The sequence below is a fragment of the Epinephelus moara genome, chromosome 5 (assembly GCF_006386435.1).
Source record: "Epinephelus moara isolate mb chromosome 5, YSFRI_EMoa_1.0, whole genome shotgun sequence".
NCBI lineage: Eukaryota > Metazoa > Chordata > Actinopteri > Perciformes > Serranidae > Epinephelus > Epinephelus moara.
In genome coordinates this window covers 41,616,558-41,643,076 of record NC_065510.1, presented here as the reverse complement: position 1 = coordinate 41,643,076, position 26,519 = coordinate 41,616,558, and the positions used below count along the sequence as shown (strand labels likewise).

The window sequence follows — 26,519 nt, the reverse complement described above, 5'->3', positions numbered from 1 at the left end:
AGACCATGTGGTATTGTATGGCATTAAATGATGGTAGAAATATCAGCTATGGCAGAATAAAAGTAAACTGAACTGATTGAGAGGGGTTCTACATTTAAAAACACCATTTGAAACATGGATATATGTATAAAAAATTTGAGTCTGACTTGGTCTTACAAAAACCCTTGAAGACAGTTTCTTTAAAGAAAAAGGTCCTTCAGAACCAAATGGCTCTGGGTTGAACATCAGCCCTTCATACAAAAAACATTTAGAAACCCTTATTTCTAAGAGTGTAATGTAGTCTCGTCCAGCAACACTAAAACTAATAATCTGACTATAATACTAGTTATATTCAAGATAAAAAGTGAATTAAAATGGAAAGTGGCATATGAAAAGATAAGGTACCTTCATTTTTTTGGCCTCAGCACGGCTCTTGTAGCAGAACTCTACCAGCGCTACCATCATGGCCAGACCCAGACCTCCAACCAGGATGTAGAAGACTCCTGCTACGTTACTGAGAGACAGAGCGCTGGTCTTTTCCTAGTACACACACACACAAAGGGAAAAAAGAGGACAGCCACCCAGAGAAGAGTGTTAAAGGGTGTTTTTATGTTGACAGCGCTTATTGTAATGACTGACACACTACCACTGAACTATTTCATTTTCTCTTTATTTGGCAGCATGAAACTAAACTAACTTGTCATCTGCACACAGTTGTAACATCGGCTCTAGATTAGGACAGAACAGAGTCACAGACAACTAGACTAAACCTGACCTGCACACACTGAACCCATGCTTTCCCTTATCAGTTTGTTTGTGTGAAAGTCAGTGTGTACCTTTTTGTGTGCTGTATTTATGAATGTCTGACTACTTTTCAGTGATGTCACTGTGTTCACACAACTCAGCAGTTACTTTTGTGAATACAATGAAATTATAAACAATAGAAACAATGTAAACCTTTAATCTCTATAGCATAGTGGGATCAGCCAAATGTCACATATACTGTATAATTAACAGATTAACATTGGACCTTAACTTAACAGCAATGTTTCACTGCCCAGGCTGGTTGAAAGCTTCAGTTCTGTTCAGGCTGTTCTTGTGCACTGTTTGTATGTATACCTAGGAAAAGTAATGCAACAGTATATAACCCAAGTAATAGTAAGGGTTGCGATTACATGACGAATGCGCTGGCAGGGGTAAAGAACCAAGTGATAAAGAGCAAAAGTCCAAGCAAGGAGGTGGGCCCAACATCACACGCCTTTGTGAAACCAAGTAACTTTGAGTTATTTTAAGTTACATTGCCAGATTGTCATGCTATGTTAAGTGCATAACGTAACACTATGTACCTAACATGAAAAAGCCCAACCATGATTCTTTTCTGAAACCTAACCTACATCACTTTACATTAAATACATTACCTAACTATGTTCAGTAGGTAATTTGACAATGCAAAACCATGATTCTTTTCCTAAATGTAACCTACATAACTTTACATAAGGTACATAACTATGTTCAGTATCTCACATGACAGCGCCCAGCCATGCATCTTTTCCTAAAGTTAACCTACATAAGATTTGTTTCCTTGACCTAACCAACGTAACTTTACATTAAGTATGTAACCACGCTCAGTATGCAACGTCACAAAAGCCCAGCCATGTATCTTTTCCTAAACCTAACCTGTTATTTTAGTTTCCTACACCTAACCCACTGCCTGTATGTTTAATATGTAACACAACGAAACCCAACAATGATTCATTTTTCGAAACCTAACCTACGTAATATTAGTTAAGTGTGCAACTTCTCGTTCAGTATGTCACATGACACACTCAACCATGACTCTTTTCCTAAACCTAACCTAAACAATAAGGGGCACTAATTTGCTGGGTGCTAATGCCTTCGATATCACACGAACCATTTTATGTGCATTTTTGTAAGATGTGTATTACATGAGGATACATTGCTCTGTTGCACCTGTAACAACTCCCAGCAGTGTCACAGGCTCCTTGAGAGCACCTGTGCTGTACATTACTGCAGTAAGGTGAAAAGTTAAACAACTGGAGATAAAAAAAAACAAGATTTTCAGCAGCTGTTCTTTTTAGGAGCCATTGGCCAAAAGCTAACAGTATCATTTCTTTTTAATTGTAGCGCAACATAAGTCTGGTAGAGGTACCCTGTGGAGATTAAAGGCCGACCATTTGAAAGAAATTGGCTTCCAACAGTTCTTAATATTTTGAAACAGAAAACGCGTCCATTGCACCCACTGAAAGTATGCCTCATTATCCCCATTTGTATGATTCATTACGTCTCTCTCCTCTGTGTGATGGGAGGCTTTCCACGCTGCCTTCCAGTGTGGCCCTTCAGGACAGGTATAAACACTTTTCCCTGTAGACATGATTAGACTGTATAATGTACAGTGTAGTCTGTTTGAAGCATACTGAGGCCCTCTACTAATACAGTTCTGTTTGCATCTAGCCTTTCCCAACAAAACAGTGGATCATGGATTAATGCACTTCCTTTCTGATAAAACGCCTGCAAAAAGCTGATTCTTTGAATATTGTGGAATCCTGCTTTATTTACATCCAGGTGTGCTAGCTGACAGTCTCTGTAGGATACACATTGTAGCACATAAAAGCACATACACTGTATCAGCGCTCTAATTCTTTGGCTGGCTAATTATGCAACACTGTGCTCAGGAACCAGCGACATAGCCTGCAGCCTACATTAACATCCACATATGGCCATAAGAATAATAAGAATATGGCCAGGGCTTCCATACTATCAGTCATGCTGGCTCACCCTCCAGCCCAAACTGAGACAAAAGAATGCATTTAACATTTAGGTAGGCAATGCAGCTGCTCAGTCAGCACATCACCATGGTGTCTATGGTTTCTCACTTCTGTGGTCACACTACTTTCTTATCAGTAGCTTTCCCTTGATCACCTGAATGACTGCTGATACAAATGAATCAGTGTTTGAATTACGGGAGGTCAGGGGGGCATTGCTCCCTGAAGAGGCCTGAGCTCGCCTACAAGCAAAAATGTTTTGTGTTTGGATGGGTCTTGAAAAACTGATTAAAAACCATTTGCATATCTAATGGTGCAATGAATGATATAAGAAATATATAACATAATTCAAATCAATTGTCCTGTTCTTAATCTATTTTAAATGTGTCTGCACAACCCAGCCCTAGGCAGTGCATCTGACTTTATCATCTGCAAATAATGTATGTGGCATCATTTATTGTGTGTCATGGCTCATGGGCTGCCTTCATATGTTGTTTTGTATGCCTGTGTGTTATCATTGCGAGAGGATTTGGTGTCAGTTTGGCAATTTTCAATGACCATTTAAAGCAGTGTTATTGGATTGCACCTCCTGTCAATGCATCCATTCATTCCAATATAGTATTTCCATGGCCTAGGAAACTTCAATCAATATTAGTGAACAAGAGCTACTCTCTCTCAAAGCCAGAAACCAGAAAATAAAGTCTCAAACTTGTGTTGTCATAGGATATTAAGTCTAGAGCTACACTATAGACACTGAATGAGAGCCTGATTATGTGGACCCACAGAATGGTGGGTCCACATAATCATGTTGTTGTTGTTTTTTTATATTCAGATTGAGCATGGGAACAGATCTTACCACTGTATTTGGTCTTAGTGGCTCAAAAAGCATTGGCAATTGTTTTTAGACTTTATCTATGAAAACCCCACTGTGTCAATTAACTAGTCTTAAGTGCAATGTTGTACTCTGTGCTCCTTGTAAACAACCGTTCTCTTTACAACACCAATTAGCTTGTTGAAAGATGGCTACACCCAGCCTGGCAAGACAATCCTGATGGTGAGCTCAACATTCTGTTTCACTATCTGTATCAGTCTGGCCCTGCTGCCATGCCAAACACTTTCCAGAAATTAAAATCCATTCGGGGCCAATTATGGATTCACACTGTAGTTGACAATGTGAGCATCCAATCAGAGACTGTGTTGTAGTTGATTATGTAAATTGCAGGTTGCAGTTTGCAGAACAGTAATGACAGCTCCTTAAGCAACAAGCACTAACTCCAACATTAGCAAACACAGCAATAAGAAAAGTTATTACAGAAATAGAGTCAATAACAACAATTAAACAAGAACATCATGCTATTTTACTATCTAACATGCTATTTTAAGTGCTGCTTTATCTAATTTACATGCCCGTGTGTTTTGTGTTCTGTATTGCATTTTTTTATTGTGTTTTACTGCATACTAAGGGAATACCTCCTAATCTTGTTGTTTTGCGCTGCAGCACGATGACAATAAACTCTATTCTTTTCTGTTCTGCTCTGTTCTATTCTAACAAGAGTATGCACTTGCAGAGAATGTTAGAGGAAAATACGTTTTCACTGTGTTGGATTTAGATGTTTTGTTACGCTGATTGGCTGAAGGAGTTTGTCTGCCAAAGCGAGAACTGCCGTCCACTGAAAGTGTTTAGGGCAACAGTGAGTCCAGATGGAAACAGAGAACGGAACACAATGTTGAGCTCACGTCATCAAGATGGTCCTACCAGGCAAGGCTACACCCTAATCAAAGTTAAATGCTATCTAGTTTTCCAGCAAATCCAGGTGAATATTTAGTTTGACTGCCTTGTCATATCTTGCCTAAGATGAAGGATTAATCAAGCCATAGTCACACTGTTCAGTGTTTCATCTCCATTTTAAGGTAAACAAGGAGCTCTTTGCTGCCAGCAGACCTGCCTAATGGAAACCTGAACCATGGGAGGCTGCATACAGATGGCATACCCATCACCTTCCTGCCATCAGCCTTTACCAAATACTATCTATACCTCATATTATGCTAACGGGGGTTTCCAGGATCTTCCTATCATAAATTCCTTTCTCACCTCCTCACATAGGCGGATTGTCAAACCTCTCCCAGTTATCACTAAATTGAGTGTTGCTTGATTAATTAAACTGTTCAAATGTCTAGTCAAAGTCTTTGTGAAATAGGTCTTGCTGGAAGCTTGGTGTCAAAATGACCACTTTGGGGGCTAGTTGTTAAGCTGCTGTGGCTGGCAAGCTCCCCAAACTGTAAACCACTTCATAACTGGTCACCTGGCAAGGCAGAGTTTACCAAAGTTGAACTGCACTTGAAACCTCCAAAAAGATTTACTCTGCCATCAAGAACAATTTTCCTGACGATGGCGATTTCAATGAAATGACCTTAATTTGGGCCTGTTGCTCATGTAACTGGGCACTTAAAAACTGTCTCAAGCTTGGGCTCCAAGGAGTCCAGAGATATGTAATACACTGTGTTTCATCCCATAGCTAACATGCCGCTTCCTGGAGGGTCTGCGGGCTGTTCAAGGATGAGAGCAGTATGTCCCTTCAAAGAGGCCAGAGGCCTGATAATGATGTCTGATGATGTCGCTCGTAATTAACACCCCCGCCTCTTTCACATGAACATGCTCATGGCTGGACAGGAAAACCCAGAGCTGATTTAACTAGTTGATAACCAGCTTTGTACCCATTATCCAGAAGGCCAATGTTAGGGTTAGTCAAGCAAGATAATGAAAACATATCCTGGGTAAGTTAAACTGGCTTTATAGGACAGGCCGTGGGTCTGAAGGGTCTGGGCGCAACTTTTAACAGAGCAGCAACCCCATGCCTAAACCCCTGGGAATGGGGGAAACAAATAAAAAACCCCAACAAATAATCCCTTCACCCAACTCTCTTCCAAGTCCTTAACCTATATACATGGTCATTCCTGTCATTATCCCACGCAACAACACATTACCTTTTCTTTGCAGACATTACCTTATAAACTCAATGTGTCTAAATAGGGTTTCAGACAGACAGATAGACAGACAGACAGACAGACGTTAACTTAAAACAGACAAAACAAACAGTACAGTGAGCCTAGTGCACAGTGAGTTTATCTAAAGAAGTTCCACTGTTTACAGGACACCACTTATTTTTCCTCCTATCAGAATTATACTCACACTTTGGCAGCTGAACCTCCATGCTTTAACCTGGGGGTGCCCTTCACATTACATACAGCTGGAACTAACCTGAACTTTACCATACTGTGTGAGGTTTTTGTTTCAGGTTTACACATATAGACATATGGGACTACTGTAATCGTAATGTGCAAGTATGCTTTCGTATCCTGGTACATGTAGAACCAAGCTTACTGTGCATGTTAAATGTGTGAACAGACAGTATGTTTGATTGATCCACAGACATATACGACTAACCTTATTGGTGGAGTCCTTGAAGCCACACTCTCCTTTATCGTACCACCACTTGTTTTTCATCTTGTCTAGGGTCCCTTGCTCATTCAGTTTCAATACGGCAAGGTTTACTGGCACTCTTTAATGGGAATAACATAAATAACATCATTATCAATGTTATCTTATGTTATTAGTGGGGCAGCAATTCTCACACTCTGGTCTAGTGACCAAGACAGGGCCCAGTAATGCTTGTTATTTGCAGGGAAGTCATCTGTCATTACGGATACAACATTAGACCTTGGCTTTAAAAAGCAAGCCGAAATGTGTGCAGAAGAGACTTTTACAGCAAAAATTTAAGTTCTCTCTCCATCTTTTGTCAAATGCTAAATGCTAACATGTTTTATAGCAGAGATTACTACAGTCCCCAGAAGGACTGTGTAGACCTTTTAGTCTGTTATCACTGTGATTAATTAGACACAGCTGTTTAAAATCAAGCCCTGCATTGTCAGAGCCCGTCTGTTCGGCCTCAGAGACAGAGAATGAGAGGCGCTGCAGTGAAAAGCCTTTCTGCTTTTTCAGCAGCAGTATTCCTCCAGGCCAGAGCCATAGATAAACGGAGTTTGTCCAGGTTGCACAAACTCTTTATCAACAGCCCTTCTCCTGCACTGTTGCTGCCATCTGGTATGAGGTCACCTGACCCTGACCTTGCCCCTGAAGCCTGCCCTAACCCTGACCTCAACCAAACAGGGTGCAACACATCGGTGGAAGAAGCAGCACAGACTACAACGCTACCTATCGGTGGAGCTGATCAGCAGCAGCTAGATCTAGTATCTATTTGTAACATGAGTATCCATCTGTTATTTTATGTGAAAGGCTACAGCTACAGAACACTGCTACCTCCACATGACATGTGCCGTTATAACTGTGCTGCTTCTTTACATTTTTTTCACCTAATAAATCAGTGCTACTTTCATGTTTGTGTGTTTTAGTGTGTACATGTGTGTGTGTGTGTGTGCGTGTATTAACCTTGCTCTCCCCTCCTCCGCTGCCGCATTCTCCCTTGTCATACCACCACTTGTTTTTCAGTTTGTCCAGCAGCCCCTGCTCGTTCAACTTTAACACCGCCAGGTTCACAGCATTTCTACATGAACACAGTGGCTGTTAGCAGTTCAGTTGTTGTCAGTGTCAGTCCTTCTGCTGGTATGCATGTTGGCAGCATGAACTGTTAATCCTTAGCATAAACAGAATATACACAGCTGGAATGCTTCTCTTTTCTTAGCATCAAACTAATCAGTATTGGATAGGATTAGCTTTAACATAGCTTAGCGGCTAAGCTCAACCTGCTGAATAAATAAGAATGTTGAACAATATGTCTACGTCAGAATCACTTCATATGTCTTTATAGAACCATAGAGATAAGGTTGGGTTCTGATAGCCGGTTGGTGACTGATAAATTACAAATCCTTTATCGAATCATTTCTCTCTCCTTGCTCTTTGTTACTGGCAAAGAACTCTACACAAAACATCCACGAATCAGCTTCCCATTGTTAGCTGGCACTGACCATTGTTTTTACCAGTTTAAATGTCAGACATTTTCAGCTGCAGATTATTATGTTATAAACGTAGTAACTTACTTGCAAAAAGGTCAAAAATAAAACATGGCTGTTTTCTGGTAAATGTTTTCTCTGCAAGTCATTTTTGTGTATTTTTGTGGCTGTTTCAATTATGATAAAATTGTACGCACCGAAGTCATTGAGATAAAAAGAGAGAAAAAATGGGTCCAACAGGGCAATTAAAACAAGTGATCAGGTGATCAGACAGGTTGTAAAAAAGCAAACTGAGATGAAACACCTCAAGACCTGATCAGATTTATTTTTTACAGTATCTTTACCGCTCATTTTCAAATGCCCCCTTACCCCTTACAACAGAGTTATGAGGAGTAGTGGTTAAAATCTTGCCCTATGAAATGGGACAACCCTTCAAGACCCGATACGTCATCAGCAGTTGTCGATGGCGTTCATGTAAACAGACGCTGATGATATCATCATAATGACATTTGCCAATTAACTGATGTGTATAGAGATGCATGGACACTCACGATTTGTTTACATTATAAGTTTCACACTATCAATCAATTAAACAAGTCGTCATATAAAAAATGATACTGTGTCACTAACAGGCCACGAGCAGTACTCTGTAGGCTAACTTAGCAAACAATGCTCCTACCCTGTAAGTCTAGTCAGCCACTGAGACGTCAACATACTATGAGCATTTTTTTGGTAATACTTGTTATAAAGAAAAAGACCATAATACATTAAAATGACACCCAATTAAGATAAGACGATGGTTATCATAAGTGCGGGTTTCTTTTATTGCTTGTGCAAGCATCTTATAACACTCACTTTGGAGTGTGCCTCTAAAAAAACTCAGTTTGAAGGGTCATGTAGCTCCAACACATAATTTTTCTTTAAGCTAAGTTTTGGTTTGGCTTTTCAGAGATGATGACCAATGAGAGTTAGAGCTAAGGTCAAAGATTGCAGCAGATAACAGGTTGGGGTTAGAACATTGTGTTAGGTAAAGTGGAATTGATGGGGAAACAGGCAAAAGGTCATTTTTAATCTTAAAGAGGCACACTCTATAACATCACTCAACAGATTAGCACCTCTCAAGAGGTTGTGTCTCGTCAATTTCAGTTGTCAGAGCTCTCAATTAGACTTTAATTCACATTATATTGGCTATTTAAGATAGTCAGTTTAATATTTCTGAATCAGAGTTTGGATTAGGTAACTTGCAAAGACGTATGCGTACAAAAGTCACAAGGCTACACCCGATACATATTTCTAAGTTGTAGCTACAGGCTGTAAGCACTAAATAGGCTGCCAAGTAATTCTCTAGTGCATAAATTTAGCTCTACACTTTACATTTATTTACGGACCCTAATTAGATTCGATAAGGGATTTGAAGGAATTCAGATTTAAAAAGCTCATTAAATATTGGATTCAAATTCCATAAAATGCCATCAAAGCCCAACCATACATAGACATAAAGACAACTCACCCATCCCATCACAGCCAAACTATTTGCCTGCATCGCTGACACCAGTAATCATCCTCCTCTAAGCCAGCTTCACTGCTGTTATTCAGGGACCACAGCTACACCAACACCATGACTTTGAGCCTGGTAACAATCACTGAGTAAATCCCCTGTGGGGTGACTCTGACTACTGGTGAGCATTAATTGGCCATTAGTTTTAATGGGCACTTTCACATCTGTCTAACAATCACTTAAAATCATGATAAATGACTGCATGATTAGATCAGCAGGAACTGGAACTGTCATTTAAGCAGAGCAAAGGGACAGATTCAGTGAGACAGATGGAGTAGGAGCAAATCATTTTTAGCATAAGCACTAAGCTTCCCTTACATGCAAAGTCAAACTAAGGAATGGGTCTTCTTGCTTATCATCCTGTTACCACCATGATCAGGATTCATTTATATACTGGTATAAGAATTATATTACATGCATATTATGGTCACTTTGGAATCATATCAAATGTATTTAGAATGGTTGGTAAAGCCGCTGATATTACAACCAGCTATTCAACAGTGTGAAATCTGTTTTGAAGGGAGTCAGAGTATTCTGGTAGTTGGCGGTGGGGCATCCTACTGCCAGTCCAATTGTATACAAATAATTTAATTAATTAATAGATTGTTGAGTATTAATCAACATTTATCACATGTTTAATTGCCATGAAGTGATCACGTTTAACCATTCAATGTAAATATTTTTCTGTTGCTTTCAGATCATGATAGTGACGGTTGATTATTGGCTATGTGTTGGAGCATCCTGGCTTGTGTAAGGTAGACAGTCTCACTCAAGGTTTAATACCTGGGAAATAGTAGGAAGTTGACAAGCTTGTAAAATGAAGTGTTCTTTTTCTAACTCTGTTCTGTGTTTTCACGATGGGAATTACCTCAGAAGCTCCTTTGACACCACATTTGTCACTGAGAGATGTGGTGTTCCCCCCTGAAGTCATTCTTGCACTCTTCCCACGCGAAACCACACCGAGCTCTCTCAGCTCATCAAGGCTATCTTGGATATCTGCGTTACAGACAAACTGTTGAAGGATACATCTCCCAGTGCACTTCCCATATTGTGCTGAATAAGTGTAAAAGAAATAAGCCAATGCTTTTCCAGTCCTTTCAGGAATCCTAGAAGACGTGAGCCAACAGGTGGACTCAGGGTCATCTAACCACGTGCTCTGGTATGGAATCTCTGTGGTTAATGACCTCATCTTGTGCTACTCCTGAGGTGCATTGCAGGGCTTTGCCATGTGATTGTCTTAGTGGTCTCAGTTGAGAGGGCTGAACCTCCTGGGCTAGGTGATGCAAAGAAAAGAATGGGTTGATTGCTGGTTTTGCAGGTCTAGTCTGGTGGACAAGCTTAAACTGCCCTGATTTTATGCAAACTGGCTGAACCAGCATTTGTCATTATGACATGTTCTGGCAAATTAAAAAGTAGCCTACATCAGCAGCCTGTGTTGACAGTGTCCCGGCGCTAAATCCAACTTGTATTGCATTAGTAATAAGCAATTTGAAAACATGATAAACATAATATTTTGTTTATAAACGGACTAACGGAGCCACTATTTTCACCAAGGTTGTGCGCAATTTACTGCCCAGCCAAGGTTGGCAACATGAAGGAGATCAAATTTCATTGGAAGATGCATACTTTCTTTGTTTGCCAGAATGTTCATGTGTTTTTCAAGGTGACAAGATGAGACATGGCAGAGTTACTCTGTGTCTAGACCGCAAAGAGTATTAGATGTATTTTTCACTTGCACACATCATGCACCAGATACGCTTTCCTTTTATCTATGCAGCTGTCTGCACCAGTTCCAGACCACAACTGAAGCGTCGATTTCAATGTCTCAAAGAAAACTAAAACTGTACCAACATCGCAACATTTTGGATTTGAAACCGACAAAAGGTTTTTGAAATAAAGCAAAAAATATGGATGCCAACCACCCAATTAAAGGTCTTTTTTTAGTCTAACCTTGGAGAAAATGATGGAGAGCAGCACACTTGGAAAGCAGGGGGAAGACGCCTTTGACCTCTGCTTTCCCTGAAAACACATGCTGTGTGCCTTTTAGGTACCCAAGACTGGCTTTACCGCAGCAGTATGGGGGAGACGGAGAGGTGCCAGAACACAGAGATAGGCAACTGGACAACAGATTGACCAGCAGCCCAAAATTGTGACCCCATGGCCTTGAGTAAACACGTCTTTGCTGCTGTGGCAGCTAAAAACTGGCCCTTTAGAATGCTAACACAAATCTCTGTTGTTACAATTGCTAATTTTTCTCGGACACATATTTTCACATCACAGTCACACAAGAAATTCTGCAGGTTTGCCTATACCAGGACATAATCTGCAAGTATCAAACCATTCCATTTGGTCTTTTACTAGCCCCAAGGGTAGTTAGGGAGTGTGGGGACGCAGCCCTTTCCACACTGAGAAATAACACAATCAGAATATTCTCATACATAGATGATATCAAATGCTCATATTTGTGAGCAGGTAGTCAGGAATTCCACGGTGGTGAAAAATCATCTCAGGAATCTTTGGTTCAAAATTATCTGGACAGAGAGCCAGTTACAACTCGTGCAATGTGCAGAACATACACTGTCTCTCGTATTGTCCAGACTTTGCCTGCACCTTCTTTGCCTCATGGCTTCAGTGATATCTATAGTATCTTTCCAACACTGGATAGCAGCTTTACAACTGTGCCTTTGTGATCACCTTAGGTGCATTGTAAAAATAACATTGTCTTGCATTTTGACTCTCCATCAATGGAGAGACCCATCAGCTTTTAAGTTAGGAGTCCCACTGTGGGCAGTGCTATACAGGGTAACGATGACAATGGATGCATGCCTGTCAGTGTGGGGTGCAACCACGCTGGGCAGACCAATGAAGAAGTCCTAGAAGAAGTCCAGTCCATGCTGCTCCACAAATGATCTGGAGCAGTATGTATTTTTCAGAGGGGGGTAGAGCTGCTGTCCAGGCAGTCATAGGTCTCTTTACCTTCTAGGAAAACACCCAGTAGCCATTGTTTTTTCCTGTCAGCCGTAAATGTACTCCTGGGTGTAGATGCTCTCACTTCCCTCGTGGCCAAACGTCTCTCAGCCCGATCTGTCTCACTCTAACCAGAGTGAGGGAGCAGGGTTTGTCACTAATTCTGACAGCCCCTTGGTGACCAAGCATTGGGTAGCACAAATTATATTTTGTAGCTTCAGGCAGGTGAACCATACCCACCCTCTACCCACTCACTATGAACTTCTGTCCCAGGCACAGAGGGAAATCTACCACTCTTACCCAGACTGCATAGCCCTCTTGGCTTGACATGTGAAAGGTGGAAGCTGACTCAAGAGACTCCTCCACTCACTTTCTCTACAGTGAGGTGGTAGGTAGTTGAGGAGTGTTGTAAGCCCAAGCACACCATTGTGTTTCAGTGCCATGTGGTTGACTTGACTGGGTTTCCTGCAAGAACTGGAAAAGGCCTTTTAAACACCTAAGTGGGCTTTAGTGAGAATCCTTCTGGGCAGGATGCTCCCTTCTCTCATCACCCAGTTAAGTCCATAGAGGCAGGAGGAAGGAAGTTTCTCTTCATTAAGACTGCACTGCTCTTCGCTTTAACCACAGCTAAGTGTGTGAGTGACTTATAAGCCTTATCCATCTGCCCCTCTTTCTTGCAATTTGCACTGGGACTCAGGCCCAGAAAACACCAGACCAGCATCAAAGAACTAGAAGCGACAAAGGCAGGCACATTTTGTGTGTCCGGGCCAAACAATGGGGCACACTGCAAAGACTACAACAAATAGCCAACTAGCATGTACATTCGACACCTGCCTGAGAGGAAATAACTCTCCATACAAGCAGATTGCAGTAGTTGTATTCATTATACAAACAGAAACCAGAAGACTGATAGGACGGCTTCAAAACACTAGTTAGCCAGTCAGCACAGTAACCAAACCCTATGTTGAAAGAATGATGAAATTAGTTTAACTGTGTGCTAGCGAACAATAACAAAAACATTTACAAACTGTTTCAGCTAAAGACGCTCATTGGCTAAAAAATTAAGTGTGTTTCCCTTTTAGAAACCTCTTGATTTGCAGCCCAAGCCAGATTTCGTCCCTAAATTGAACTCGGCCGATAGTTTAGGTGCCCCTGAAAGGATCTTTAAGCTTTTAAGTCACCACCATTTTCCTCAAGGAAAGAACAAAGGCTTAACACATTATGCCCTGTGTTGGCTCTGCATGTAGATGTAAGCAGGACAGCAGACTTCAGGAGAGCTGATCAGCTGTTTAAGCCCTGGTCCACACAGGCATGCCATTATTCCACCAGAGGCCATATCTCTGATGTAAAGACCTGACAGCCCCCTTTGGGTTTGAGGCACCAGGAGCATGGCCACTTTGTAGGACCTATTTAGCAGGAGTGACAGTACAGGGCATTTGTGATATGTGACAAACAACCATTTTACAGGCTACCCTGGTCAACATGCTTTGAGGCTTCGAGAGGGTTTGTGCAGTTCAGGAGTGGTCTGCATCTCCCATTGTGAAACACCCAACTGAGTCAGAAAAAGAACTTTTGCTTACTTCATGCAATCATTCCAGAGAACTGAGAATACTTTAATGATTTTAGGCCTCAATTAATGTTTTAGTCTTCATTGTTGTGTGAAACTGTCCCACTCACTTACACCATAGCAAATCTAAGACTGATCTAAATCTGTAGACAAGTCTAAGATATCTTTCTGCAACCAGCCCAGTGGTTTGGTTTATTTTTTGTAGCTTTTAAAGAGCCTACATTTAATGATAAACTCTTCAAAAGGAGAAAGGACAATCCAGCAGGAAGAGCTTTTGACATAATAGTAATGATGTAATGGCAGGAAGAAAAGGCGGTGAATTTGATGCCAATGAGGAGTGGTATGTTGTACCCTAGTGAATCAAGCAAGCTTGTCAATAGCAAACCTCATGTATTACGTAGTGATTATTGCAGGCTAATGTTGTTTAGGATGTCTACAACACTCTATGCTATGTGGTGCAGAAATCTGACTAATAACTTGGCATGGGCTCAGTTCACCACAGATTTGACTGGCTGCAAATACTGTGTAATGACACCAAGTCATTTGTCATTGACACACTAACTATTGCTATATTTTTGTTTCAAATTCTGAATATGATGGTTGTGAGAACTTGAATTTTCTGTTTTTTTCTGAACTGAACCCGCCATTGACATTATAACATGAATCATCCATGTGACCAAGATAGGAGCAACAAGGAAAAAAACACATTACATTAAAGTGGTAAGATCATGCTAGGAGCAGAGACATGGGAGAAGTGGAAGATAACGTTTGCAGGAATTCAGTGAATAATTGACCAGTATTGAGTTCTGAATCAGATTTCATGATTGAAAGTTGTAGAAATAAAAATATGTCTCTGGTTCTACCATGCTATGGTACATCAACAGCAGTGATACAGTAGATCTATCAAAGGGTTAGACTTAAAGCTCCATTAAGCGATATTATTAAAATTGAAGTAATGTGAAAGGGTTGCTAGGGCTCTGATCTTGACCTCTGATCTTGAGTGGGTGGATGATTGATCAGACAATTCGATCAGATCAGACCAATGGATATGAGGAGCAGCTGGTGCACAGGCAAATTTTTAGACTCAGCGCAATGTACAGTTAAGTTTCATTTTCACTGCACTGACGGTCTGTTGCTCCATTTGTTCCCAGAGTACGAGAGTGTGGAGCAACAGCGATATATATACCAGAATGATATCTATATATAACTATATCTATCTATCTATCTATCTATCTATCTATCTATCTATCTATACACACATATATACATATATATATATATATATATATATATATATTCCAGCAGTGGTCCTAGTGAACAGTCTAGCTCCAAAAATAGTAAACCAAAATGTGGCATCAGATGTTTTAATCGTGGCAGCCACCACAAATAAATTAATGGGTGGGAGACCCTGGCATCCATTTAAAAACACTGACTCTCAACAAGAATCGTCACGACTTAGATTCTACACTAAAGATCAAAATGAGCTTTTGAGTTTGACCAACATAAGTTTTACTGTATGCTATATTTAGAACATTTTTTGCTGCTTTACCTTGCTGTCAGACAGCGATTTTGAAGACTTGATGACTTAAGCCATCGCTGTCTTTAAAGCCAGACTTCACTGAGAAAAACAATTTAAATGTCTAGTCTACCGCTACCTTCATCAGTTAGTTAGTTTGTGTTATTGTATGACATCTGCCTTTCAATGGTTCGGTTCAGATTCACAAAAGTCACACAATATCACAAACAACCCTAACTGATTAAGGCAGTGGTAGACCAGCAGCTGCTGTATTTAGTGATGTTAAATTAGTGTTTTTCTTCATAGAGTCTGGTGGCATTAAGGAGCACATAGAAAAATACAGTACGCATTGTACGGAGAAGGGGAGGAACAAGGGGTCAGTTGGGGCCCATCAGCTAACTACTGTCTCAGCACACTGGTAAACAGGAGTCCTTGGGGATGTTCAGGTTTAAGCTAATGGTCAGCTATAACCTTGTTTAGTCAAGACTATTTAATATGAGTTACTACTGGAATTCAGAAATCGCTTAATGCTGCTTTAATTGTGCAGAATCAACAAATACAAGCAACTGCAATCATCACTGAAAACATTCTGCGGAAGAAGGTTAAGGTTCAGAGTCGACTGAGAAAGACAGCAACACAAGGAGACAGAGAAGAGAGAGAGAGGGCAGGGCAGACAGAACCATACAGCCACCTGTAGTGTGCTGAAAAGACACAAAAGTGAGAAACAACAAACTCAGTGACAAGCATGCAGCTCAACACACACACACACACACACACACGTACACAAGTATCTGGATCATTATTTATATTAAGATATGAAAACTTAAGTGTGGTGCAGTCTGACAGTGGCAGGGCAGTGACACATTTTGCATCTGGCTGTCTCTGTACTCCAGTGTATTGAAGTAAAACTGAAACATCTAAGATTAAAGTCATGACCCGCAGCTCTCATCCAAATGTGGAAGAAGAGTGTAGGATATGTAGTTTTTTTATTTACAGGTGTCACATTTTAGTACAATGCAGCAGGACAAACATCCTAAACACGTCCAACCAATATATTCTTTTATAGATGAATGCTGTTACTGCCCAAGGCCCCAACCACAAAAAAAGCATTTTGGGAAGCTGGACGTAATTTTTGTAATTGTTTTAATGAGAATGAAGCTTTTTACTCGCTGTTTTTGTGTTGCTACGTGCCAAGTGTTTCTGCAATTTAGGCACCTCTGAGCTCCTTGAGCTGAAAAAAATTCAACTCAGAGCAGAAGAGTACCAACGGAGGAGAAACTGGTGGTGCTCAGTTGCTCAGCAGGACTCCCTGTAGTTAGTATTAATTTTCGTTATGCTAGGCCCAATGAAAGGAAGCAGGTTGTCAAACTACCCCCGAATCATCCTAAAATATGCCTGGAAATGAGATCCTCAAAGGAATAAAAACAGATGGGTTATGGTTGAACAAATGTTTCATTACTATAATTGAAACCTGGATACATTGTTTATGTATAAAAAGTCTCCCTTTTGAAAATAACTAAAATAAAGGTGATTCTCTGTCCAGCTGCATTGTTTTTCAATATTGTAAATAAGAAAATGTACACGGTATGATAACCATCAATTTTCATTTCAGGGTATACCTTTAAGCTGGTATACTGCTGCAACCCTAGGGTGTGTACACTCAAGCTGTGGCCTCAGGCAGTGGCCATGGCTACAGTAGGCTCTGTGATAAATATAATAATAAAAAATTCCAGTTAAATGGAAATAATTAATTAGCAATGTATCAATTGAACACCATCTCTATTTCCCCTTTAATTCGTACCAAACTACAGACCTGAGTGTTGCAGAACAATAACTTTTAGAAGAATTTTACATAAACCCGCCCTGTTTCCTGCTACCAAACCACTTAGAGATTTGTTGCTTTGAATGCTGAGCAATAGCAGTAACCAATGATAGAATCTCTGAGTTTCAAATTGGAATAAAATGGGATATTCTGGGGGATTTGAATAAATGACTAAAATCTTATCTATTCATAATTTGTACCTATAACATAGAAATAAAACATGTCCAGTAGTTCTTTTGGAAAGAGACACAGCATATATACGCATACACAAAAAGACAGACAGACAGACAGACAGACACACACACACACACACACACACACACACACACACACACACACACACATACATGCCTGCACGAAAAAGTTCAGGTCATAAACTCAACTCAACAACAATCCCTTGATCCAGGTCTTAAAGAGCCAGCTCATCAAAATTGCTTAAAAACCTGCAGCCAAATTCTCCTCCCTAAAAAGAAAATTTAATCAGTTTTAATGGAAATGGATAAAGCAGCAGATGGCTGAGAATATTTTACACTGATTATCATATCATGATACCCCTTTATACAAAAAGAGACTATGTAATACTAACTTTACACCCAATATGATACATCAATAGAACTTTTTCTTTAAGACCTGAAATCTCAAACTTTAAATGCCCTCCCCAGTTGTCACGGAAACCACCACTAGCCATTGGTCAGAGGTGGTAACCATGGAAATAATACAAACCACTGAGATGATGTCATCAGGGTAGGTGGATTATTATAACAACGAGTAAGCCGCCATGTCCCATTCATCACACTCGCATACTGCAACGCCCAATTGGCACTAAGGCTTGGGACCAGACTACATTGTTCCCCATGGTAGTTTATTTTCCTGAGCAGGGCTGCACATAAACACAGCGAAAGCTCACACACTGGCTAAAAACCACCTGACTACTGTAGTAGGTGGTCAGCAAGTGTATTCTGATCATCATTGCTAAGGCTTCAGAGCACTGAGTGAGGGAAACTCTGAATCCACTCTCAGCTATAGGTAACTATTAAAAATGTCTCTTTCACAGTCTCGAGTGTGGAGAAAAGAGCTGTGAATGGGGAGAGGGACAGTTACTAGGCAGCAGGTTAGTAGTGTGAATGGTACATGGCAGTGCAGGTTGGCTAGCATTGTTATACTGATCCACCCACCTTAATGGGGATCCTTTAGGCGTGGCAATGCCGTAGCCTTTGGAGTCCAGGTTTCCTCCCACTTTCATAGTGTCGCAGGGTTTCCTCTGCTCGATGTACTCGTTCATGGTGGACTCCAGCAGGTAGGCGTACTTCCCTTTGGACTTCCTGACACGCAGGACACCCTCTGACGTTTTCTTGACGAAGACGGAAGGCTCTGCTGATTTCATATACTGCCACATCTTGTCAAACAAGGCAATTTTAGAGCGCTGAAAAAGAGAGATAAGATACTACAGCTTAATTTGTATAGCTTGGGTTCTTCAATACAATTGAGCACAGCTCGAAATATACTGTGGCGTTTTCTTGTAAAAACTAGAATTAGCACCTTGCAAATACATGCCATTGTGAACCAGTCAAGTTGCAGCTACAGTTTATATCCATGTCAGTCCAGTCTCATATGTGGCCATGACAGTAGACAATGCTTAAAATATGGATTTTGCTGTAAAGAAGCTACAAATGCTAAAAAGTGATTGCATCACACACAACTTGCACCCGGCAACATCTATACATCTACACAATCAGCACAGTTTCAAGGTGGATGCCCAAGATTAGCGCTACCAATTCAGTATCTGACCAATGTCTTCCCTTCTGTTCCTGAGTTATGACATTAAATAATGGCCAGAAAAGTGTTTTTGGAGAGTATTATGACGTAACAGTGAAACTGACCTTTGACTTTGTGGATAGACATTTGTCGAAATGTGTCATAATTAGTGTATGAATTCTGGCCAAAAACGTGTTTTTTGAGATAACAGTAACTTTTGACCACCAAAATCTAATCAGTTTATCGTAAAGTCCAAATGGACGTTTTTGCCAAATTTGAGAAAACTCCCTCAAGGCCTTCTTGAGATATCATGTTGGTGAGAATGAGATGGACACAAGGTCACAGTGACTTTGACATTTGATCACCAAATTCGAATCAGTTCATAATTAAGTGCGAGTAGCCGTCTGTGCCAAATTTGAAGAAATGCCCTTAGGGTGTTCTTGAGATACCACATTCACAAGAATAAGATGGATGCAAGGTCACAGTGACCTTGATCTTTGAACTTTGACCACCAAATTTTAATCATGATATCAAAAATTTCAAGTGGATGTTTGTGCCAAATTTGAAGAAATCCCTTCCATTCTCTAGATATCGCATTTACGAAAATGGGAGTATGGATGATTGAACAGACAGACAACCCAAAAAACATCATGCCTCCGGCCACGGCTATCACTGGCACAGAGGCATAAAAATGTGTACCACTGAGGCCCAGCATAGTGAATGCATCTCCTTATGAAACATTTACAATGACAGCTTTAAGAATATTCAAAACTTGCTTAAATCAATGTTTCTGTCAGTCTTTATTTTCCTGCCTTGGAGTTTTACCGCCATCAGCTGCTGATCAGTGGTGTATGGTGTCAGCAGGAATGCCCATCACGACCCTCTTCGTGCACTCTTGTGTAGCCGTTGTGCTATCTTGTGTTGCATTGTGAAGTAATACAGTGCTATTTGTATGACCCTGGAGAAGTCCTTACCCTGAAGAACTCCTTGGTGGATCCAGAGTCCAGGGTTCCATATGCTATCTCTGTCTGTTTCGCCAGGTCTTCAGCACTCTCGATGGGAGAAACCATCCTCTCCACCGTCAGGAAGGCAGCCAGGTTGGCAGTGTATGATGAGATGATGATCAGAGTGAAAAACCACCACACCCCCCCTACTATGCGACCTGACAGAGACCTGCACACAAAAACACACACACACACATACACACACACACACACAAACAAACGCTTCAAAGTATGCTGTTATTATAGTCTCACAATCTTGGAACCAATAAGCTGTTGGTCTGAGGAAGATAAACCTCTGAGGGCAAGGGCCAATATTTCAGGTTGAACCAGTGTAGCCAGCAGATATTTATGCTAAGACTCCTCTTGCATGCGCTGGTCCTTTTAGACACATATAGTTGTAGCCACATTCTGTTTGCAGCCCACATGACACACCGCAACAAGCTGCGCCCACCATCAGTACAAGACAAATCAAACGCAATGGATATTTGAACCCTGCTACAACGCAACATTGTAGTGAATAAATATAGGACCAAACATAGCAGTAATCAACTTTAACCATTTACTGTATTCATTCTACATTAAGATATGATTCACCTTATAAGTAATGAGATGTAACCCTTACCCCTGCCCTAACCTTAACCTGAACTGTCTCTCTTTTAACACTTCATAGATCGCTGAATGCCAACTTAGAATTCTTCAGGGCTTACGCTTCTGCATCAAGAGGCGAAGGGAGCTAATCATAAACTTACTGAGAAGGGTGTGGTATGGACCCAAATGCAGTACACAGGCGCTCAGGAACAGTTGGTAATGACCTTTATTTTTACCACAGCAAACAAGGTACGGAGCAGACTGAATAAACACAGAATAAAGTTCGTTCTTCGGGCTGAAAGCCCTCACACAGTCTCTGGGGCTCAGACGAGGGGAAGAGACGCGGCCGGAGTCGGCCGTGGAACCGAGGGGAAGCTCCTTAGCCCCCGGCTCCAAACAGTTCAGTTCTCTTTTGGTGTGAGGGGAAGAGAAGTAGCTTACTTCAGCCGATGACGACGAGGAGGAAGCTCCGTGGCCCGAAGAGCCGGCTGCACGTGCGGAGGTGCCGACGGGGAGAGAGCAGAGGAGCGATCGGAGGCAGGCGGGGGGGTCGTAGCCAGATGAGCAGTCCGCGAAGGCAGAGGCACCGATGGGGAGCAGGCAGGAGGATAAACGGGGCCAGGCGGAGGAGTCGTTACCAGCCGAGCAGTCAGACACCAGAAACACTGAGGCAGAGCACGAGGTCAGGGACAGAAGGCAGGTGAGTTTACCGGGAGGCAGACGAGGAGAGCAGGTCGGGAACAGGCAGAGTCGGCAACAGGAGATCAGACAGGAGATGAACGCTGGAAAGTCTCGCATGACGCTGAAGAACAATCTGGCAACGAGTGAGAGTGCTGGAGAGGCTTATATGCAGGGCTGATTATGATGAGCTGCAGCTGTGTAGGCAGGTGAGCAGAGTTGGGCTAATAAGGTGGGCGTGGCTGGCAGGTAGAGTGGAGCAGAGGGAGGGAGAGTGGAAAATCACTGCAGCAGAGTGACAGGAGGGGAATGAGAAACAGGAACTGTGACACTTACATGTAGGTATGGTGGTCAAGTCGTGTAGTTGGTGGATCACGTAGCTGCTCAAGTTGCAGCTTTACCTACTACCTACTAATCTTAAAAATATATTTGCATATGACTGCAGATAAACTTAAAGAAAGGCTAGCCAAGATTACATTTTGATGAATGCGTTGGTCTGCATACGTATGCAGAATCTGTTTATAGAGATAAATAGTCTACTAACTTGAGCACTTAGATGAGAATTTCATGGCTAGGAGGATGTCGAGTACAGTCTTCAAAAGAATGATTGAAAGCCGTTGACTACTTAGAACTCTGCCAAATGTAACAATGTTGTTGACTGTTGACAGTTTCAGCAAATTGTTGTAGGGAACATCCTCCCTCCCTGGACATAGCAGTCATTGCTAATAAAGAGCCAAAGCCCTCATTAGCCTTTGTAACTTCTTACAATTTCTCATTTCTACCATCAGCCTTCCTAAGTTAACAACATTGTTAAAATCTTAAAATCTGGACAACTGAAGTAAACCACATAACTTAATGTTGAGCATGTCCAGATTTTTAGTTACTTGTATTTATAAAACATATCAATGTATTTTAAAATATCAGACTTCCCATACAGGACCTAGAAGTGCTGCTGTGTCTGTATCATTTTATCACAATTTTTACATTTCCACATATCACCAGGCAATGTTATGTCTCATATTCCACCTAACGGCACTGTCAAAAAATTAAGTCTATATACAACAAATTAGCATGTGCTAATTACAGTTGTACAGAAAATCAAACAAAATGCTCTCTGTCAATGTAAAAAGCCTGTATTAAATACATTTGCAACACACTCCATGTGAATGTTTGTTTTTCTTCTTTAAATCTATGATAGTCTTTAATATCTATTTTTAGGCAACTAAAAGAACCTGGTTTGGGTCAGGGAAACATCTGGTGACTGTGAAAACAGTTTGGTTATGTTAAAGAAAGTAAAACATTTGGTTACGGTAAGGATAAGTTTTCGGTCTTTATTTGAATATTTAGAAAGTCAACACTGACTTGAACATGATATAAATGTGGACCCCTGGCCTGGTCATGTGCTTTGTACCCTCAACCAACCTTTACTCTGCTGGGTATAAGAGCACTGTGGTCCGTGTACTGAAGCAACATGTTGCCACAGTAAATATAATCTAGAAATCAGATATGGGAAGTCATTCATATTAAATGGGGTTGTGCCGTATACAGCATAGAATGTGAAAATAACACCTCTGCTTTCAATAAGCTGCAAATAAAGCAAGACAGGCTTATTTTTTATGTTTTGTTTCTACAAATGCAGAGAAGCACAGACGTATATTACATTAATCAGAGTTGACAAATCATCAGAAAAGTCTCTCAATATAGTGCAGTGAAATATAAGGTGATCCATAGGTACAACCTCTGCAACAGCCCTTCTGACAGTGTCAAAAGCCACTGTGAAGCAAAGTCATGTTTAATAGAAAATATCAGAAATGAATGGTGCCAAACTAACCTTGGAGAGATGTCACAACCCTGCCGCATGAAAGCACCCAAAGAGAACCAAAGGGAGTTAAAGATCCCAAACTCATTGGTGGATTCAGTTGTCAGTGGCAATGCTCCGTCCTCTGGCTCCTCCAGTGTCCACTCATAGGGACTGAATCTGGACACCTACAAGAGAATATTATCATCTATTGCTTCCATTTGATACCAGAAATGTGTTGATTTTCATACAGAAGAATGCACACAAGCAATATTGTATTGATAAAAGTTAATGTAAAGAAAGCATGAAAGGTCACATGTTTTCAAATCACTGCAGACAGACTGACAGTCACTGTATGTGGAAAAGCACCTGGGTTTCTGTGATGTGGTGGGTGACACATTGTCCAACTTTATTTTGAAAGAAAATATATTTCCTTTAAACCCATCTTGTACAAATTTGTGGCACATGACTGAAAATTTCAACTATAAAACCTTCATAATGTGTTGCATAATATGCACATTATATATTTCATGTAAAATTATTTGAAGGGATTTGCAAAAAAAAAAAACAACAACAGCATGACACCATGATAACCATGACATCTGTCATGCACATGAAGAAGTCTTTATGAATGTTTATCACTGTTGTCACTTTGTGTCATTTGGTCAATTATGTATTTTTAATGCAAAGTTGATAGTGTTTGAGACGCCTTTGTCTGCGAATTTTAGAGTGGCCTTTAATTGTGACCATCTCAAGGCACAGTTGTGTAACAGTCATGCTGTTTAATAAGCATCTTGATTAACCACATCCATCAGGTGGATGGATTATTGGACAGACAAAATCACAGAGTACAGTAAAACAACTCCCACAGTGCTCTCCCACAGACTCTAACCACACTCACATCAAAGATCAGTGGTGAGCCTCCTATACAGAGCACATCTTATCAGTGAGGAGGAGTATATAGAGAGGTCAGTGCAACAAGTCTGAGGAGCACAGGAGGGCCAACAGGTACAAGAAGTGATTGATAGGAATCCCACCCTGACTTCAGACTATGATGAGCACACCTAAATCATCCAAAAAACATCCCAGTAGAACTCCCTTACATGGCTTGACTGTCAGAACATCTGGCCTCGGAAACTATCAGGCAAAATGACCCCTTTCACACCATCAGCCACTTTGGAAGCCGGTTAAGACTGGGATTGTTTCATTACAAGTTGTAGTGTGTTTGTGGGGTCACATCCCTGTGCAGATCACACATGTGGCAGGATGTGCCACTTAGGATCAAGTCTGTTTGATGCGAGGGGATTCTATCCAGAGGCACTTGGGTTGCTTAGAACAGCAGGGTATCAATCAGCTCACAGCGGGTGATAATGAGTCGCTACCAGCTGTGTATTCTGTCTGGTGCCTTTGTACAAAATCTGTACTTCGGGTGCTGGATGTAATGCAGGCCCTGACTCTTATAGCCCTTTCCACCAAAATTAGCGTGTGTATGCAGGTTTTTTAAACACAGCCATTCCCATTGCCAGTAGACAAGGGCCATGTACAAGGCAGTAAATGACATTCAGCGCTACGAATGACCATATAAATGTTGAAAAATGTCTGCAGCAGACAAGTCTGACTTGATGTTAGCAGGTGTTAGCAGATTTCAGCTCTGGTGGTAACAAAACACATCTATACACATAAACAGACTGACTTACCAGAAACAGTACAACACTAACTCCTATATAGGCAAAGACAATGCACATCCAGATTTCATAGGCCAGTGGGTCAAGAAAGGAGAAGACTCCTGGTTTGGATTTCTGTGGCTTTTTGATCATGATGGAGATTCCCAAAGACATGAAGGGTTTGGAGAAATCTATCACCTCTTCACGAACAAGAGTGATCGTCAGTGGAGCAACTGCTATGTCTGCTTTCTGTTGGGTAAACAAAGACAGAGTGAGAATGACAGTGGACTGTTCATGGACTTGAGCCAGCTGTTGAAAGAGAAGAAATTAACATACAAAAAGACAAATATAACTGAATTATTTTTCAAAATGTGGTGTAATACTCCTTCCAATGTCTAGGAGGCTGTTCTTGTCAAGCTCAGATAATAATTGGCAATGGACATTGTCACCACACCTGGCTTGCCTGGTCTTCCAGGTTACAAAGGCTGGCCAATGTCCTCACTCTTGTCTTTTCCTTGGTATAGCAAACAGACACCCTGCATCCTCCTCATTTGCTTTGGTACATTCAACACCTCCCCAACATACCTGCCACTCATCCATGCACTGCTTTCACTGCAGATGTTGCTGACCACGGACCCTATTGTTTGTTTTGTATTAATCTTAGTTGTAATAAACTACACTTGATTGAAGTAAATATCTTGCATAGATTCTGTTCTTGTTACAATCCCTGAGAACACATGACAACAATTTTAAGTTTGCTTGTTATGCTATGATCAAACTCATGCAAGAAACTTGTTCAATGTTCTCAAAAAAAAAAAAAAAGAAACTTAAGGGGCTGTACACATACTGCGTCTTTAATCGCCTGGAAAACACGAGGTCAGACACTGGGTGCTACTGTACTCTTGTGCCTTTTCTGTGTAAGCTTTCAGGACAGGTTGCGTGTGAGGTTGCTTAGCTACCTTAACAAGTACCATATCATAGCCTTTTTTACCTGAAATCCTGAGCGTGGAGCTGATCATCTTCCAGGCACTATCACAGACTGAGTTATACAGATGAAGAGAAAGATATCTGTCATCTGTGATTGGTTATTCCTCATCACATGACATGTAGTGTATGCTGCTGTGTTCCAAAAGTTGAACTCTGTTTTTCTCAGCGCTCAGACGTTTGCGCCCTGAAAAATAGCCGCTGCATGCCGCAACAGTAATATTACTGTCATATTCAAAAAACGTTTAATGATAGAGATGGGTGATATGCACTAAGAGGGGAACTTAATTTTAAGCAACCAAGCGTTCATACTACACTTAAAAGCATGTGTATTTCTGTTGCTGGGGTGAAGTTGTGGAATAGCTTGTCAGATGATCTTAAACAAAGCAAAAGTATCATACAGTTTAAAAATAAATTAAAGCAAAGTATGATTGAAAAATACAAACAGGATTGATTTATGTGTTTTGCTGAACTGACAGATTGGTGGAATGGCAGCCTACAACTGATGGGGCGGCAGTAGCTCAGTCCATAGGGACTTGGGTTGGGAACCGGAGGGTGTTCAAGTCCCCGTCCGGACCAAAAATGTGGAGCGTGGACTGGTAGCTGGAGAGGTGCCAGTTCACCTCCTGGGCACTGCCGAGGTGCCCCTGAGCAAGGCACCGAACCCCCCNTCTTTTTTGATCTATTAATGTGTGGTTCTTTCGGTGTCAGATTGTACATGCGCATATATGATCGAATAAAACTACTACTACTACTACTAAACAGTGTGGCTTTGGTGTTTAAGTGCGCTCGCTGAACGTCTACATTGAAAACAATGGATTTGAGGACGCAAAAAATGCAGCATGTGTACAGCCCCTGACTGTGCTTTGTGGCCTGCAAAAATAAGAT

General features: G+C 41.1%; 1 protein-coding gene across 3 annotated transcripts in view; it reads right to left on the bottom strand.

The window, feature by feature from the left end:
* LOC126390011 (glutamate receptor 2-like) overlaps nt 1–26,519 on the bottom strand; it is a 100,351-nt gene that overhangs the window by 20,579 nt on the left and 53,253 nt on the right. For 2 of the 3 annotated variants that reach the window (XM_050044071.1, XM_050044069.1), the window contains exons 13-18: nt 24,681–24,896; nt 23,017–23,171; nt 19,890–20,088; nt 18,336–18,583; nt 6,208–6,322; nt 385–519 (exon numbers count right to left, since the gene is read on the bottom strand). In XM_050044071.1, coding sequence (XP_049900028.1) covers nt 385–519; nt 6,208–6,322; nt 18,336–18,583; nt 19,890–20,088; nt 23,017–23,171; nt 24,681–24,896 — 1,068 coding nt within the window. Of the gene's footprint in view, nt 1–384; nt 520–6,207; nt 6,323–7,209; nt 7,325–18,335; nt 18,584–19,889; nt 20,089–23,016; nt 23,172–24,680; nt 24,897–26,519 lie in introns of all 3 variants that reach the window. The other variant, XM_050044070.1, reaches the window with a different exon arrangement.